The sequence below is a fragment of the Fringilla coelebs genome (genome assembly GCF_963513975.1).
Source record: "Fringilla coelebs genome assembly, chromosome: 8".
NCBI lineage: Eukaryota > Metazoa > Chordata > Aves > Passeriformes > Fringillidae > Fringilla > Fringilla coelebs.
The window spans coordinates 5603755-5622186 of NC_140066.1; the positions used below are offsets into that span (position 1 = coordinate 5603755).

The following is an 18432-nucleotide window of genomic DNA, read 5'->3' on the forward strand; positions in this document are numbered from 1 at the left end:
TTGTCCTCCCTCCCAGGCCCTGTTCTGTCCCCAGCCAAACACCTTTTACTCCAAAATTGTTACTTGTGGCTCCATCCTGGTATTCCAGTCTCTCCAAAGCATCATCATGCTCCCGTTTTGTTGCTCATGTGTGGGAAGAGTTTCCCAGAGATCATGAACTGATTTTTTGATCCCATTAATCCCCTCCTTAAATTCCCTATTCCCTCCTTTGAATGTGCACAAGCTGCAGGTACTGAGGCCACTGAGCTGAACTGCAATTTTCCCTGGCATTGATTAATACAATCAACCACACAATCAAACAGACAACAGCTTTTCTCTGAACACAATCTTACATGAAAACCTTTAAAAAAACCCCCAAAAACCCACCCAAGCCAACCCAAACCCACCCAAGCCAACCCAATCTATCCTTTCCAAAATTCAGTGTGCTGGGAAAAGGTTTCTTTTAGGAAAAAAGCCTGAGGTTTGAGCAACTTGCTGTGTAAAAGTCCAACAGAAGCAGCTCAGGGAATGATGGAAGCGCTGTTTCCTGCCAATGATGTGGAATGTGCTGGGTAAAAGCACAGATTAGTCAGGAACAGGTGACCTGCCCCTCACACTGAGACATTCTGCAGACAGAGGGGCATCATAGAAGCCTTCTGGCATTGTCACCAGAGCTAATAATGGGAGACATTTACTGTCCTAAAAGAACTGTGAGCTCAGTAGAGACTGACAAACAGAATTACTCAAAACCCAGTGGCAATTGAAGCACCTGCAGATACAGAACAGGCTGAACCCCTATGAGTGCCAAATGCTTTTCACAAACACATTTAAACTGAATATTTGTGAGCTGTGCTCTTGGTCCTGCTACAGTTTTTGCTCCTTCGCTAAAATCTGAGCGATGAAAGTCTCTTCTCTGCCACAGTTCACAAAAACTCAAGCAACTGCTCAAAAGGACAGAATGACTCACAGAGCTGCACTTTGGGAATGCTAAGGGTAGGATTAAGGCACCAGAGCTCTCCTTTCCTCTTGGACACAGGGAAATGAAGATGGGGACGTGTTTTAGTGGCAGATATAACAATTTTCATTTGCAGATTATTCCCAAACAGACACCAGCATGGTGATGGAATATTCTGGGAAAGGATGCTGCTGGCTAAGGAGTGACCCCTTTACCTTGACTCTGACGGTGACAGTGGCCAGCCCAGGTGGCATGGTGCCCTTGCTGTCGAAGGCTTCCACGAGGAAGGTGAAGGTTGCCTCTGTGTCAGAGAAGGATTCATAATCCAAGGATTTCAGGAGGGACAGCTCTCCCGTGTGCTTGTTCAGGGCAAAATGCTGCCGGGCCTCCTCCGTGCGGATCCGATAGTTCACATCTGCACCCAGGTCCACGTCCTTGGCCTGCAGGGAACAGAGGGACATCAAACTAAATCCATCCAAGGGGAAACCCAGGGCACTGGGAATATTTCTGTGTCTGCTCTGGGGTGCCCTGAGCCCCAGGGGAGCACTGACTCTGACCCTCATCCATGGAGAAAGTTTCCTAAACTCCAGAATAGACTGGAACCCACAAAAGTGTGCAATAGATTTTAGAGAGCAGTGTGGGTGTGTCCCTTGGTGAGAAATTGAGGGTTTGGGATTTTTAGTGTGTTGTGGATGGAAGCAGGATGGAGGGCACAGGGTGTCATCCTGGCTTTCTTCCTCATGCTGCTTCTTCCTCCTTCTTCCTGGGTTTGGGTGGCATTTTGTAACTGGGCAGAAAATCCCCATTGCAGCTCTGTGGGATCATTATTGGGTTAAAAGGGAAAATAATCCAGGTGTCAGTTCTTAATTGGATAGTTTAGTCTTAAAAGTCCTTGTACCAAGAGATTGTTGGCCATTTTGTGCCTTCTACTGAAAAGCTGCCAAACTCACATTAGTGAGACTGTTTTACTGATAAGTAATAAACACCTGAGTCTAAACAAGTGCTACTGTCTCAAGTGCCTTCAATCCAGACCCAGAGACACCAACAACTGGGACCCTAGCAACTGGGACCCCTACACATCCACATAAAATATCCCTCTGAGGTTTAAAGGGAAAACTGTTGAGAACATCTTGAGTTTAGTTGTGCTGTTGTAATTGTATTCAATGTGCGCAGACACGAGGAATGAAGAATTCACTTAAGGATCAAGCTGTGGAAAATGAGCACAGTGTTCTGGGAAAATGGCAGTGGAAACTGAAGCTGGTTTTAGCTCTTCTCTCTGAGCACCTCCTTTTGGCCACTGCCAGGATCACAGAATCCCAGGATGGTTTGGGTTAGAAAGGACCTTGAAACCATCCAGTGCCACCCCTGCCATGGGCAGGGACACCTTCCTCTGTCCCAGGCTGCTCCAAGCCTCATTCAACCTGGCTTTGGATGCTCCCAGGGATCCAGGAGCAGCCACAGCTGCTCTGGGAAAAAACCCCATACCCCCATGCTCCAGCTGACAATATTTTACTGCAGTCTCGCTGCTGAGTTAAGCAAGAACCCTGAATATGGCAGAACAACCACGCAGCACCTCCTCACCTCCAGCTGCAGGAAGACAGTTCCTGGTGGGAGGTTCTCTGGCACACAGACAGTGTAGGAGGAGTTGGTGAACACGGGGCTGTTGTCATCGATATCCAGCACCTTGATGGACAGGGTGAGCGTGGAGCGCCGCGGGTCCACGGCTCCGTCGGTCGCCTCCACCACGAGCTCGTAGTGATCCCTCACCTCCCTGTTCAGCTTCACTGCCGTGTAAATGCTGCCGTTGGAGGTGATCCTGAACAGGTTCTTGAAGTTGGCCAGACTGTAGTGGACTTGCCCATTAACCCCAGCATCTGCATCTGTAGCCTGAAGAGACAGCAGGAAAACCAAGGGTTAACGCACAAACTGCAAACATCCGAGGGAGACGCCCAAGGGAGAGGAACCAGGTGAGGCAGGGAAGGATTCTGCCAAATCTGTGGGGTGTGGGGCAGCCTGCCTCTGTCTGAGCTGTGACTGAAGATAGAGCATCCCACAGAAACAAATGGCTCCATTCCCAGCAACAGCAGCCAGGCTAACTGCATCCCTTCAGAAGAAAAGGCACATTTAGCCGCCTAGCCTCGGAAACTTTTAACAGGACGAGAGGACACAGCCTGAAGTTGTGCCAGGAGAGGCTCAGCTTGGACAGCAGCAGGAATTTCTGCATGGAAAGGGTGCTCAGGTCTTGGCAGGGGCTGCCCAGGGAGCTTTGCAGTGCCCATCCCTGCAGGTGTCCCAGGAAGGGCTGGAGGTGGCACTCGCTGCTCTGGGCTGGGATCAACTTCAATCCTGGAAGTTTTTCTATCCTAAATGATTCTGGGATTCTATCCTATAGGATTCTATGAAGTTTCTCTGAACTTCAACAAAGGATGAATTTGATGCTTGTGAAGCCAGGTCCTCAGATAATTCTATAGCTGAAGGATGAGGATTGGGTGGTGTCTGAGAGGAATTTTTATTTAACACTGAAGCAATGTTTCATTGCTGCCCAAACCCTTATGGAATATGAATTTAGATGAAGGATGGATGCAGACAGACAGAAGGGACACGTGAGTTAGAAATTTTCTTTCCACTTAACACATTTGTCACACTTGGTGATATTTTCCTTGCTACTCTCTGAAGAACTACTTAAATTTCTGTTTTGCTCCTGTTCCTGTTCTTCAAACCCAAACATTATCACATTTCATCCTTATTCTTCTGTGCTCACAACAGGCTGATGATTGCCACAAAAAACCTTGATTTCTTGAGTTGGTATCTTTGTTCTCACACACTGAAGCAAGCTTCAGATTTCAGTGTCAGCTAAATAATTCTTGTTATCACATAATTATAGGGATGGACAAAATTAATAGGTTTTCATAGAGCTCTCAGGTTGAAATGCTGACCTGTTATTTTGCCTCCTCTTAATTAAATTAGGGTATGATGAACAAGGTTACCTAAATTATACAAAGGGCACTCTGCCCTACTCCATTCTCATTTATTTGCCTTTATGAATGACATCTGCGAAGATCATAAGAGATTTGCATGTTTTGTTTTCAGAACAGTCGCCGGGAATGCTTAATTCTGGTGATGGTGTTCATTGTAAGGCTTGGTAATGGAACCATTTATCTTGCTAGAAATCAATTAAAAGTTAATTAAAATTGCTAATAAGGAAAACAATCACTGTGTTTCTTCCCTGCACCATGCCCATGTGCTAAAGAGGGTTTGCTACAACTTCATTCTGACTGGTACATCGGTACATGGCATCCTTCTAATCCACATCTGTCAGCTGGATTTGCTTAATTTCCAATCAATTCTATTTCCTCTGTAGAAATAACAGATCTAAAAAACCCAAACAAACAAAAAAACCAAAAAAGCCCCAAAGGAATCTCCAAGAGTAATCTGCAATACGCCTATAATTGGAAACTGTGACAAAAAATTCTCATGAGACAACAGTTTTGCATCAGGTTAGTTTGGAAGCATGTTTTAGAATAGATAAACTTCTTGTTTAGGAAAAGAAATTAAAATTACTTTCAAATATATGGCAGGCTTTGAACTGGGTTCCTGAAAACATGACTATGAATGCTGTGAACTCATTTGTGCACATCCTTAGGCAGAAACACCTTTGTCACGTTCTGCAGGACTGATTTGGTTCACAGAATTCCAGAATCCCTGAGGCTGGAGAATCCCTGCCAGCCCATGGAGTCCCAGCTGTGCCCAGTGCCCACCTTGTCCCCAGCCCAGAGCACTGAGTGCCACCTCCAGCCCTTCCTGGGACACCTGCAGGGATGGGCACTGCAAAGCTCCCTGGGCAGCCCCTGCCAAGGCCTGAGCACCCTTTCCATGGAGAAATGGATAATTCAATATAATCCAATTATTTAATTGGGATTATACCACCATAACTCTGGTGAAGAATTAACATTTTTATCACTCTAAACTTGAAAAGAGATAATGTTCTCTCTATGGATAAGAAAGAAAAAGAGTTGAATCTGTTTCCTAAAAGAATCTAGTCTCAAGGGTGCACAACTGTTCCCACATGGAAATAATTTCCCAGAGCCTGTGGGAAGCAGCTCCTTGGACATGGACTTGCTGTTGGTGTGGACACATTCTGTCCTGCTTTGCAGTCATCCCTTTGTACCAAAATGGACAGCTTTAACCCCAATTTCACCCCCAGACCTGCCACCAACAGGTACATGACTTGCCAGGAGGTGAGTAAACAGGAGGTGTGGAAAATGAGGAGCTTTCAGGAAGTTCTGCTTCAAAAAAACCAGCCCTGATTGAATTTATCCAGACACTGACAACACGAACCGGTGACATCCCAATGAATTTCATCCCACTTGGTTATTACCAACACTGGGCTGAATTCCCTGAGTGAACAGGTACAGAGGTGGGGAGAAGCCAGGAAACAGTTCATTCCCATATCACCTGAATCCTAAACCAAGTCCCAAGGCCAAGGAGACAACAGGAGGACTAAAAAGAGGTGAGAACACATTCCTGTGCCCACTTAAGGCTTTCCACCACAACTCAGCCCCAGTGATTTGCACAAAAAATACAGTGAGACACCTGAAGCTTTGGTAGTTAAAGGGCCAGCAGATGACAGCAGACCCTAAAAGGGGCTGCAGATGTATTTAAAGGCAGAAGGGTCTGCACAGCCTTGCAGAGGTTGCTCCTACCTGACACGAGGCAGCAGAAGCAGCAGCTGTGATTGCTGGAGGCAACACAGCCCTCAAAGGCCACTGGGGACACAGGCACCACAGAAACTGAGACCAAAAAACCCAAACTGGAATAAAAAACCCAAACAAGAGGAGAGAACTAACAAAGAGAGGTAAACTAGAGAAGGAACAGAAGAGATTCCAAGACAGGGCCATAGTGTCATTGGGCCTCAAATGCTGGCCCATTTCTACCTTGTCCATCTCACTGAATCCCAGAAGCCCAGACTGGTTTGGGTTGGAAGGGACCTCAAAGCCCATCCATTCCCACCCCTGCCATGGGCAAGGACACCTTCCACCTGAGCAGAAGAGAAGGGGAGCCTCCCCTCCCTCCCCACTGTGGGATGAGCCCAGGATACATCTCCTGCTATTTATCCAGAATCAGGAAAAATGTGTCCATGCGAAGAGACAGAGCAAGTACTGCTGAGATTCTGGTGACTCCTCAGATCTCCAGGATGAGTCTTATTTCCATCTCTAATTCATGAAGTACTGCATGACAAAACAAGCATGGAAACCTGGGAATATAAATGACTCCCTACTTTATTTCCCAGAAAATCCATCCCACATTTATTAGAGATGCCATCACCTACAAGGTGACAGCCTTTACCTGATGTGGTAAATTCTGATTTGTGTTGCCAGCTCTGCTTCCACATCACCAGGAAACGCTCAGGAATATGCACCAACACTGTTCCAGAGTAACAGATTATTTCCCTCCACCTCAAACAGCAGGAAAACACAGTCCTGGGAGATGGGAATGACTAAGACACCTCTGAAGGATCATTAACTCTGAAATATAATGACAGGGGCTTGAATGTCAACAATATTCATTATATCATTATCCTCCTTGGCAAAAGAAGCCTCCTGTTGTATCCTCAACTCTTGCTCATGATGGTGGCAGGATTTAGGCACATGAATTGAGGTTTTGTGCTGGAATGTTGGAGCCAGAAAACATCAAAACAAGGTTACAACTTGGTTACTACTCCAAAGGTTACTGCTCCAAATCAGAGACAAGCGTGGTGGGTATCCGTAGGAATGTGCTTTTTGTTGAGACAGTGACAAAACCATCTTTTGTCTTTTTAAAAAGGAAATAAGCTCAGAAGTTTTTTCTTTGATTAGGTGAAAAAGGCATTTCATAGGCTTGGGGAACTTCACTTCAAATTTTAAAATAGCTAATTAGACAGGAGCCAAAAAGTCTTGCTTGAGCAATTCACTGTTTCTGGTATCCCCCTTTCCTTAAGGCTGAAACATTTTGTAGGGACCACTCTGCACAAAACCAGCTTCCTTCAGTTTAAATTTCCCTTCTTCAGGAGCAAATGTTCCCCACAATCCCTACCCAAGCCAACCAAACTCCTGATTTTGGACAGCTCCCCCAGTATTCCACAGCTCAAGGCAGGAATTGTGCAGGAGGATCCAAATGATGCTGTTGGTGAGAATTATTTTTCTCGTGGCAGATAACATGATTCTTTTATACCAGGGGTTTAATAGGTTTATTATTGAGGGTTTAATGGGTTTATTACTCTGGGTTGGAAGTATTCCCAAGCCCCTCATTTGTGTCAAACAGCAAATCAAGTGTGGGTGGGAGTGTTAGATTGGATTTTGTTTTGCAGGGAGATTACAGTTTGTGTCCACAGGACAAAATTAACATCTCCCAGATGCAGTCAGAGGCCACAAATATCTGAAATGTGCCTGACCTCTTCGTCATAAACCAAATATTTGTAAGTATTTTAAGGAGGGAACATCACTCATCCATAAAAGTTTGGACTTTCCTTCTTTCCTGAAGTTCAGAAAGGCTTTTCCTGTCTTTTGCTGCTTCTTGACAGCTTTTACACAGCCTTCCTCTTTTAAATTTTCTTAGATGGATGGAGCAGCTCTGGTGGGAGGAAAGGCTGGGAGAGCTGGGATTGTTCACCTGGACAGGAGAAGCTTTGGGGTGAACAAATTGTGGCATTGCAGGACCTGAAGGAGTTACAGGAAAGATGGAGAGAGACTCTGTACAAGGGATGGAGGGACAAGGGGGAATGGCTTCCCAGTGCCAGAGGGCAGGGCTGGATGGGATATTGGGAATGAGGAATTGTTCCCTGGCAGGGTGGGCAGGCCCTGGCACAGGGTGCCCAGAGCAGCTGGGGCTGCCCCTGGATCCCTGGCAGTGCCCAAGGCCAGGTTGGAGCACCCTGGGACAGTGGAAGGTGTCCCTGCCATGGGATGGGGTGGCACTGGATGGACTTTCAGGTCCCTCTCACCCAAACCAATCTTTGATTCTTTGATTTTGGCTCTCTTGCAATTTCAAGGCAAATTCTACTTCTTTGAGGCCCAAGTGCACACAGATTCTTTGGGAAAACCCTGCAGGTTTTGTGGATATCCTCCAGAAACTTCAGCATCCTACTGAATTCCCAAGTCATGGCAGCTCATCCTTCACTCCACTGAAAGTAGGATAAAGGAAACACCCTGCAAATTTTCAAATACTGACATAATTTTCAAACACTGCCCTATTTTTAGGCATTAGACGAGCCAGAAGAACCCTGGATGATTACTTCCATGGTCTCTGCCAATTCCAGTGCACCTGGAGGGTTAATTCCAAAACCAATTAAATGTGATTCCAAACAAAACTGCACATTAAGAGCAGTTAAACTCTAAGAGCAAATACAAATGAAAATAAACGAAAATCCAAAAGCTCATGGCTGCAAACCCATCCCTGGATGGGCTGGTGAACCTCCTACATGAGTTAATCGCATTTTAATGCTTCATGGCTTCAACCAGCCCAGCTTTCTTCAGCCTGGCACACAACAAAATCCTCATCTTGGAGACTTGGTTGTCCTTGAAGGATGATTAAAAAATGTGGGGTTTTAATGAGTGCATTCTTTGGCAATGATATGATCAAGAGATTAAACCAATGCTTTTGCACACTAGGTAAAACCAAAACACCAAAAAGCCCTCCCAAAACAAAAACTCTCTAAATCACAGTTGGAATATACTGTTTAAACTCTGCACATTTAGCTGGGCTTCCAGATATTTCTCAAAAGTTGTTTTTTTGGAATTTCTCTTGACTTTGAGCTGGAAACAACTTTAAAGCCCATCCAGTGCCACCCCCTGCCAGGGGCAGGGACACCTTCCACTGTCCCAGGCTGCTCCAAGCCCCAAAGTCCAGCCTGGCCTAGGGCACTGCCAGGGATGGGAATCAGGCATCAAAATCCTAAAAGGGCATGAACCAGAGACATGAAATCACTGATTCAGAAGATTTAATTTGGTGTCAAGCTGAAAGAGAGAACAGGGCTTAAAGGCATCCCATAATGTAAAGTGTCAGTAGACAAAACCAAGAGTTCCTTTCAAGGAAAATCCTTGGGCTCTCAACAGTCAACTGCCATGAAGATGCTGATCACAACTATCAATATTTCCACTGCACTAAAGCACAAATATTATCTGCAGGGCAAAGATGCAGCTGAATGCACAAATATAATAAATTTTGGGAGCAGGGAAGACAAGAGCACAGCTTTTGAAATCCTTGCACTTAAGAGGCCATGTTTATGGGTGGCAAAAAGCTTTTTTAACCTCTTTGATCCGTGCCCAAGCTGACCTAAGTTCAAGGAACAGTGGAAAAAGATGAGGAACTGTGGCTGCAGCCACTGCTGCCAAATATCCTCCAGGAATTCCCTGGTGCCAGCAGGAAGAGGTAATTCTGTCCAGCACCAATGGTTTGGAATGGAAATAAATAGCCCAAATCTATGACCCCACCTCTTTCTCCTGATGCCACAGCTTCGGACATGAGACATCAATCCTGTTGTAAGGGGAGTTTGACTGTTAACCAACGTGAAAATCCAGCTAGAAGTACATGAAAGTCTTTCTGTGACCAGCATCTCCATGAGGATCTTGAGAGAGACAGTGCTGAAAGCCTTATTAAAGTCCCTTCTATTCTCCCTGGGGACAAACTCCTTAATAAACTGAAGGAAATTATACCACCAAGGTTCTCTCCCAATCATCTTGTGATCCTCCAATCAGTTATAAGAAATGAAATCTGAACTTTCTCTGGTTGGAGTTCACCTGCCCCATTCTGATTCTCTGATTTTGGGGTTTGATTTGCTTTTTTTATGGATTCTGACTCAAATCCCAGCTGCTCCTGTTTGTTTAACATCTATGAGATGAATTCAAACTGCCTTGTTAACCACTGGGTCATGCAGTGAGCAGGGGTCCTGGACTCACTCTGGGTATTTGAGATTTACTTCAGGGACTGTGATTTTACTCTTCCCCACAGGCTTATGATGTCCTTTTCTTTCTGTATTGTCCTCTCCAGCCATTGAATCCCCTTTTTCCCTGGATTTTTCCTATCTCTTCCACCTCTAATTTTAATTCCTTTTCCTCTTGGATTGTCCTCCCCTGCCAGTAAATCTCCCTTTTTTCCTGGTCTTTTTTTCCCTCCACCTCTAATTTTCCTTCAAGTTGTCTTAAAGTCCAGGGAATTTGGGATTTTAATGTCAGGAGCCTGTATTTTTAATACCATGTGCAGGTTTTGGGAAATCACACCCTTCACACCAAAAACAAGGCAGTGGGGATTTGGGAAACTCAGATTGCTTTCTAGACTTTTCCACAAGGCGCTGCAATGTAATAACATCAGAACCACAGATGCTTTGGGATGGAAAGGACCTTAAAGCTCATCTCATCCCAACCACGCCATGTGTATGGGCAATAACTCCTCACCAGCATTTTAAGGAGTTTTTTCTGCTTGTAGAAACACAGGAGGAGCTGCTTGTGGGAGACCTCCAGAGGTCATTTAGTCCAACACAACAAGCTTTACCCAACAGCCGTGAAATTTAAATCGGGCTTTAGATCCAGGGTTTATCACCTTCTGAATTTATTAAATAAAAACAGGAGCATGTAAGAATTCACTGATACCCACAGACAGAAAGCTCTGTTGGGAAATTATTACATTTCATCAGCATTCAGGAGGGCTAGTACAGTACAAGCAAATAAACTCCTCTAAATTTTCCCATCTTTTCCAGGAGGAAGAATAGGTCATCCTAAAAACCAACTTTCTTAAGCATTTCTTTTGTAACTTAAAACCAAGCAGGTGACAGAGGTATCACACATCCTGCAAAACCGCTCTCATTACTGGAATTAATTTATCCTGATTCCATTTTAGGGAAGATCCAAGGGCCAGTGATACTTGAGCACATAATTCTTATCCCTATTTTCCATCTTATTTCCTTCCCTATTGCTATCTCTCCTTGATAGCAACATGTTCATGCTGGAGTTTTCACACAGTGCTGATCAATCACACCAAAATATGCAACAACAAATGAATTATGGGGTTGGGTGAAAAAACCTGGATATAAATAAAACCCCAAATGAATAAAAACTTCTGTCAAGGGATGTCTTTCCTCTCCAGGGCCCCATCAGCTCGACAGTTTTTTATTTAACCCCAGGCTGCTTTTTTAGAGCCTGCAACAAACTGCTGGGGACTGTCTCCCCCTGCCCAAGGCTGTGAAGGTGCCTGCAGATCAATATATTGATCCCTTTCCTAAGTGTCATTCCATCTTTTTTACCTCCCATGCCCCTGGGATTGATTAAAGCACAGTGTACAATGCAGAGCATCCTGATGCCCCGTCTCCAGCTGGTTTAGACTACAAGAAAGTGCCTGAATTTCACTGTGAAGTTGCCACCTGGAGCTTTTTGGATTCCTGGGGGCCCTTTGTGGAGACTTCCACACAGCAGCAGCTGTGCCCCTGCCTTGCTGGGGGATCCCCAGGATCAGAGGGGAAGCAGCAGCGGGGAATCCAACCCACCTCTGACTGCCCCGATTCAGAGAACACAGCTTGAAATAAAAGGATTGGAAACACATCCACTGCACTGGCAGCATTATCCTGTCTGGCTTTTGCTCTTCTCATCTTCAGGAGGCTCCTGGAATGCCCACAGGCAGCACTCCTGTGCCAGTGCCTCCTGCAGCTCCAGCTGGCAGCAGAGCTGCTGGAGAGGGAGAGCACTTCCAAGGGTGGCTATTGCCTGCCTGCATGGAACAAATGCTCCAAACTGTGGCACTCACATTCTCTGATAAAATCCCTTCTGCCTGGATTTTTCTCCTGGGAAGCTGAGAAGCCTCAGAGAAAAGGAAAACAATTCTTATCTCATTTGCTCCTCCTGTGTTTTGCTCATGTGGAATGTGTTTGGGATTGTTCCATTGGATTCTGCTGTGAGTTGTTTTCACTCTTTGGCCAGTCAGGGCCAAGCTGTGTCAGGACTCTGGAACCAGAGTCATGAGTTTTCATTATTAGCTTTTTAAGCATTCAGTAAGCATCATTTCTGTATTCCTTAGTACAGTATAGCATTCTTTACTATAATATAGTATTATCAAGTAATAAATTAGCCTTCTAAAAACATGGAGTCAGATTCATCATTCCTGCCTTTGTCAGGACATTCCCAGCAAATACAATAGCCAAACCCTCCCTCTCCCAAGGGAAATCTCTCCCTTCCTTCCTGCTACATCTCCTTGGGAAAGCATCCCCCAAATATTATCCAAGTCCTTATGGGAATCCATTTGAAAGTCCAGCTTTCCCACTGAAAACAAAGCAGAGCATGGAAATCTCTGGGCAGTGGCAGGAGTTATTCCTGGGAGTGTTCAGACTGATTTACAACCCAAACTGCTTAAAATCCCCCTCCCTGGAAGTATCTAGCCAGCCTGGACAGGGCTTGGAGCGAGCTGGGATGGTGGAAGGTTTCCCTGCCCATGGCAGGGTTGGAATTGGATGAGATTTAAGATCCCTCCCAATCCAAATCACTCTGGAATTCTGACAGTGAGCCCAGGCACCCAATCCTCAGACCAAACCTCCTGAGATATTGAAGTTGTTGAGCACCTTTTCCATGTCCTTCCTGACCAGGTTCTCTCCTCCCATGAGCAGCAGGGACAAATCTTGGATTTTAAGGTAAAAATCTCTTGGTAATTTTCTTTTTTCTCCCAGGTAAAATGGGAAGTGGCATTCCAAAGGGAAAGAGACACCACAAAAATCTGTCTTTTTATTTCAAATCCTCTGTATGACTGCTTGCTCTGGTGGATTTTAGGTTTCTGTTTAAAATGAGTAAAAATTTTCTGAAAAGCAGTTTTGTTAATCAGTGGGCTAATTCTTGGCAGGGAAAACACACAGCACTGTAAGGATTTCTTCTTTTACCAGGCTATTCCCACCTAAAATAGCCCTTTATGCACATTTTATCCCCATTAAAGCTTCCATAAAAAAATTTATTCCCATTAACACCTCTCCCATACCCATTGTGGCTTTGTCTACAGTGAAGCACAACACACCAAAAGCTATTCCAGTTTTTAAGGAATACCCTCAAACAACACAGCTACACCCAAGATCTCATCACCATTATTTCAATAACCTCACTGGAGCCAGAAAAAAAAAAATCCAAATGCCCCAATTTCTCTTTTCTATACCCCAGAATGGCATTTCCAATGGATACCCCAACATCAATTTGCAGTTGTGAACATGAGAGAGGAGAAATCCACCCAGTATTTGGGCTATAAAGAAACAGCTTTCTCCATCCAGGGATAAACAGGACAGGAAATGACAGAAGCAGTTTCTGTCACTCCAAGTAGGAATAAACCATCCCAAGACCACAATAAATATTTTCATTTCCACACAGCTTAGAAATGGCACTAATTTAGAAGCCTGGGAGCTTCTTGTGGCAATTATTTGTTGTATTTTACAGTTCTGTCACAGCTAAAAATAGAGGCAGGCTCATGTTTGAGAAGATGATTGAGCCTTGAGGGCCCCAGCTAAGCACAAAAAGGATTTGAAGGATATTTGGGACTGATTTGGAATGTTCCACCTGTGCCTTTTAGGATGCAAAATGAAAAACAACCACACAGGAAGGCAATGACAAAAAGCAGAGCAATAATTTAACCATTTATCAAAACACACTTAATTGCACCAAGGGATCCAAACTTTGTCCAAGACCAGCTCTGATTTCTTATGACATAAAATAAGGATGGGAAGGAACATGATTATTATGGGTATTTGGGTTCCCATGGTACCCAAAATGTCCTGATTTCTGATGCTTCTACTTAAGGAGCTCCCATTTTCTTTTGATATGGTTGCTGCTGGGAAAAAAAAAGGCACATTTTCCACCTAAATTCCTGAAAAATGCTTCTCAATTCCTGTTTTACCTACAGCTCCTGCAGGATCCAACCTTAGTGCAGCAGATATGAGACCTTATATTCAACTTCTGGATTAGAAAACCCTCTAATTAATATTTTCTTCTTTCCCCTGAGTCAGGAAAAACAAACATTACCAAAAATAGTGATCTTTTCTTCAAGAGACTGAATCCTCATCCAGAAGACCCCCATGTGTTATAAAAATTTATAGCTTCAAACCCTCAAATTTACACTATCCCCTATTTTTATGCCAGGTCAGCAATTATTTCACTCAAGGGTTTAATTGATTTACCCCTTAATGGCCTCAAAATTTCCTCTAGGTGTGAATATTTCCTACACCCATGTGTCACTTGCTCAGCACGTTTGAATTCTGTCTCAAAACAAATCATTTTAAAATGTGGCAACACTGTTTTGACCCTGTAAATCTGTTACCAGCAAGCTTTTCCAGTGGAATTTCCTAAAAAACTAGCTTTTTAATGTGCTATTTTTAGGTGACAAAGTGTTTTCAGTATTTAGCACAGAGAAGAAAACAATTCCAATATTTTCAAGCCCCCAAATGTAGCCACAAATGGAGAGTTTGCATTTCAGCTGAAGGTATTTGAATGGGTTTTTATCTGAGGCACAATTATTTTGTGCTCCTTCCTCATCATCTGGACAGCTTGGGTAATAAAATACACAATTTTATTGACTTACCCTTACTTGACCAACAAAAGCATTGGCTTCCTCTTCCTGCACAGAGAGGTTTCTGGGGAGAAACATGTCAAAAACTGGTCCGTTGTCATTGACATCTGTCACCACTATATTGACAGTAGCAGTCGAAGTCTAGGCAGAAAAAGAACATTTTGAAGAAATTCTCTTTATTTTTCAGCTTCCCAGGTGACATCCCTGCTGTTAGTTATTGGGCAGAATCACAGGTAAGCAGATAATCAATTTTTTAAACATGTTTTTTGTGAAAAGAGAAGCGTTTCAAGAGTTGATTTTGAATTTTTAGAAGACAAAACAAGCTCCAGACTGACTCGTGCATAAGAGATGCATGAAAAATATCAGATATCTTTTCATTTTTATACAGTACTTTAAGGATTTAAGGAGTATTTGTTGTGAGTGAAGGGAAAAATCTGGAAATATCAAAATTTGCCAGAATGTGAAAAGAAAATTAGAGATTTATCAATCAAAATAGACCACAGTGATGATTAACTAAGCTGGTTAATTGGCACAATCATCCCCTACCGTCCTCCTGCACCATCCTCCCCCCACCCAACCCTGATGTTCTATTTTGCAACCCAATTTTAACATCCCAGGAGGTGGGAACAGCAGAATTAACTATATTTAAAATAAAATGTCAAAAAAAAATGTCTGTGCTACCTATGGAATTTTTTTTCTCCCAATCCAAAATGAGGAGAGGTGCTGGCTTGAGTCACATCCCTTTTCTCTGAGAGCTCCAGACCAAACCCTCACATTGGTTTATTTATTTCATGGTGTTCAATATATTGAATTTTAAATCAATTAACCCAACTCAGTGTCTTAAAGCTTTAATCTTGTGCGTTCTGATGCTTTGCCTCAAATTCCTTTGAGGGGAATTTGGACCCTCTTGGTTTTAAAAGGGGAGGTTTGGAGCCCCCATGCCTGGAGGTGTTTAAAAAGTGAGAGGATGTGGCACTTAGCAGATGTGGTTTAGTTACAAGGTGGTGCCTGATCACAGATTGGACTTGATGACCTTGGAGGTTGTTTCCAACCATAAAAATTCCATGATTCCATGAAATGATGGAATTTATGACAGGACACTCACTGTGCAGATGTGACCCCAGAAGGAATCCCTTTTCCCCAAACCAGCAAAATAAAGAAACAAACAAAAAAAAAAAAGCTCCCATAAAATAACTCCTCACCACTTAAAAAATTCAAAAATCCAGAGGATTTTGAACCAAGCCAGAACAAGGTGCTCCCAGGCTGGCCCCTTCTGTCTACTGAGCCCCAGTTATTTGCTAATAATTCCTGAAACTGCCATTCCTGTCCCCACATTCCATGTCTAAAAGGAAAATTCACTTTCTGCCTTCTTGCCCAGGCAAAAGCCACTCCAGAACGTTTGCTCTGCTGTGGTGAACACTGAATGGAAATCAGCTTTTCCAAAGGTAACTCAGCTCTGTGGAATTCAGGGAAATAAACTGCCTCACATTTAATAAACTGAGGCAGCATGGTGTTAAATAACAACGGCTTAAGGCAGGAATCTTCATTTGGAAAAGGTTTCTTTTCATTCCAGATAATTTTCACGGGCTGTGGTTGATCATCTGCAGCATTTTGTCTCTTTGAGAGGATTTTATAAGGAGAAAGTGAGGAAGGAAAAGAAACGTTTGGGATATTTTTCCCAACTCTTGCCTAAGGATTTTCAGTATTTTTCACACTCCTAGCCATTCTTTACTCCTCTTAAGCACCCTCCCTGTCAGCCAACACATGCAGGTCAGTGCTCCACTTGTCATATTTAAATTTTCACTTCTGAATTTAAAAAGCAATATTTTTGCAAAGAAATAAATATTTTGCAAGGGAAAAACCCCACCTTATTGAGATGCCAAATTCTAGAATTAGTTCAGGAAATTTTATCAAATGCTCCTCTCCCTAAACTTGCAAGTGTGTTAAAATAAGATTCAGTAAGAAGACCAAAATTTTAAGTAATCCCTGTTTTTATATGAATCATAGTTTAGAAAATTATCAGATGTGAATGAATTCAGAAATCACTGTAATAAGACTAATATTTCAAATACTCATGCTTTTTTATTGATCACAATTTAGCAAATGACCAACAGTGGTTGAAATCACAAGGAGCATTCAAAGCAGACTCTGGGTTAGCAGCAACCCCCTGGGCTCTCTTCCTTAAAATCAGTAACAGACTCTGAAACTGAGAAAAACACTTCAAAATCTGCCTATTTCACCCAAATACAGGAAAAATTTGTATTCTCACTCCTGTCTCAGCAATGCCCACCTTTACCATGAAGTGGGACTCACCTGTGTGTCCTTGAGGGCAGCACTTCTCTCATTAACACCAGAAACTCTGTGATCAAAGATTATTGACCAAAACCAGCGTTTTTACATCCCCATTAGATGGCTCCAAAGATTTGTTGAAGCTCCAGCCTCAGACCGATGTGCTGCTCTGAAAAAAGCCCTTATTTGACAAAGCAGAATGAATTACAGGGGCTTCTCCAGAACTGCAGCACAGAGCAGGATTGGGAAAAACATCATCAACCCTGCTGGGAATCGTGGAAAAGTCACCAGACACTAAAATCCCACTGACTAAATAATCACTGCCCATGTTCAGGGATAAACCAGAACCCCTTTTCAGCCTGACACTGGATCAGAACATATGGAAAAATGTGGAGACCTGGGCACAGGGTGTCCAGAGAAGCTGTGGCTGGTCCCTGGATCCCTGGAAGCATCCAAGGCCAGGCTGGAGACGGCTTGGAGCAGCCTGGGACATTGGAAGGTGTCCCTGTCCATGGCAGGGGTGGCACTGGGTGGACTTCAAGGTCCTTCCCAACACAAACTGTGATTCCACGTTTTTTATGTGACCTCAAAACTCACCCAGAGAATTGGTTCCCTAAAATAATGAGATACACCTAATTCACAGCTGGTTTTCCAGGGGTATACTCTTCATGCAAATCCAGCACAGGACAATTTGAAAACTGCTTTGCCTGGTTAAAAATGAGGCTTCTCTACAACAGAATCATCAAGCACGGTTTGGGAAGGAATCCTAAAGCTATTCCTGGAAATTTAAGCAGGGAAAAAGCCATCTCAGCCTCATATCAGACATTTCCTATTCATTACTGGAGAAACCCTGCTAACTTCTCTTTTATAATGAACATAAATAAAAGATCCAGAGCAGCAGTTTTTATCTTTCTTAGGGGGCCTCAAATATTTCTTACATAGATCATTCTTCCCTAAGCAATAATTGCAAAATTTACATTGCCTGCACAAGTCCTAAGGATGCCAGGCCCTGATAAATGTTATGGATGATCAATCTGAAGGAAATTCCACTTTGTTTTTATTTTATTTGTACCCTGTCATTTAAATTGAAGTTGGGAATTGATGAGAGCATTCTATGCCTTGGAGAGGAAACATTCCTGGCTCTGATGTCAAGCAAATTTATTAATTTGGACAAACTCTTAGACAAACCTGTCATGTTCAGAAATAAGCAGTTTGCAAATAATATGATTGGAGGCAAAGCCTTTATTAGATCAAAAAAGAAGTGGTAAATAATTTTGCTGATCTCCATATCAGGATTTATTGATATTCATCTCAAGAAAACCATATTTGAGTGGGGACAGAATTCACAGTTCTATGATTCCATTTTCAGACCCTCTCTCCTTCCATGAGAAGTTTAAAAGAAGTATCTTCCAACCCTCTCCAAGCTATAAAGAGGAAATTGCCAGCTGGACTGCAAAGAAATTTTGAAGAGAAGACCCTGAGGTGAAGGGAAGTGTAATTCTGTAGCTTGTCAATAATTACACTAATGAGAAAAAAAATCCCAATAAGCCTGGAGACGAGACAAAGAGAAAAACTGTCAAAACTCCAAAATGAAGCCCAAAGGGGAAGCTCCCAAAATGAAAACCTCATACATCATAAAAGAGAACAGAAAA

At 43.3% G+C, this 18432-nt stretch overlaps 1 protein-coding gene across 4 annotated transcripts in view; it reads right to left on the bottom strand.

Annotated features, from left to right (window-relative positions):
• PCDH15 (protocadherin related 15) overlaps positions 1-18432 on the bottom strand; it is a gene marked incomplete at both ends in the record, with an annotated part of 244341 nt that overhangs the window by 82631 nt on the left and 143278 nt on the right. For all 4 annotated transcript variants that reach the window (XM_084210351.1, XM_084210349.1, XM_084210352.1 and 1 more), the window contains 3 exons: positions 1150-1374; positions 2516-2821; positions 14504-14632. In XM_084210351.1, coding sequence (XP_084066477.1) covers positions 1150-1374; positions 2516-2821; positions 14504-14632 — 660 coding nt within the window. The remainder of the gene's footprint in view (positions 1-1149; positions 1375-2515; positions 2822-14503; positions 14633-18432) is intronic.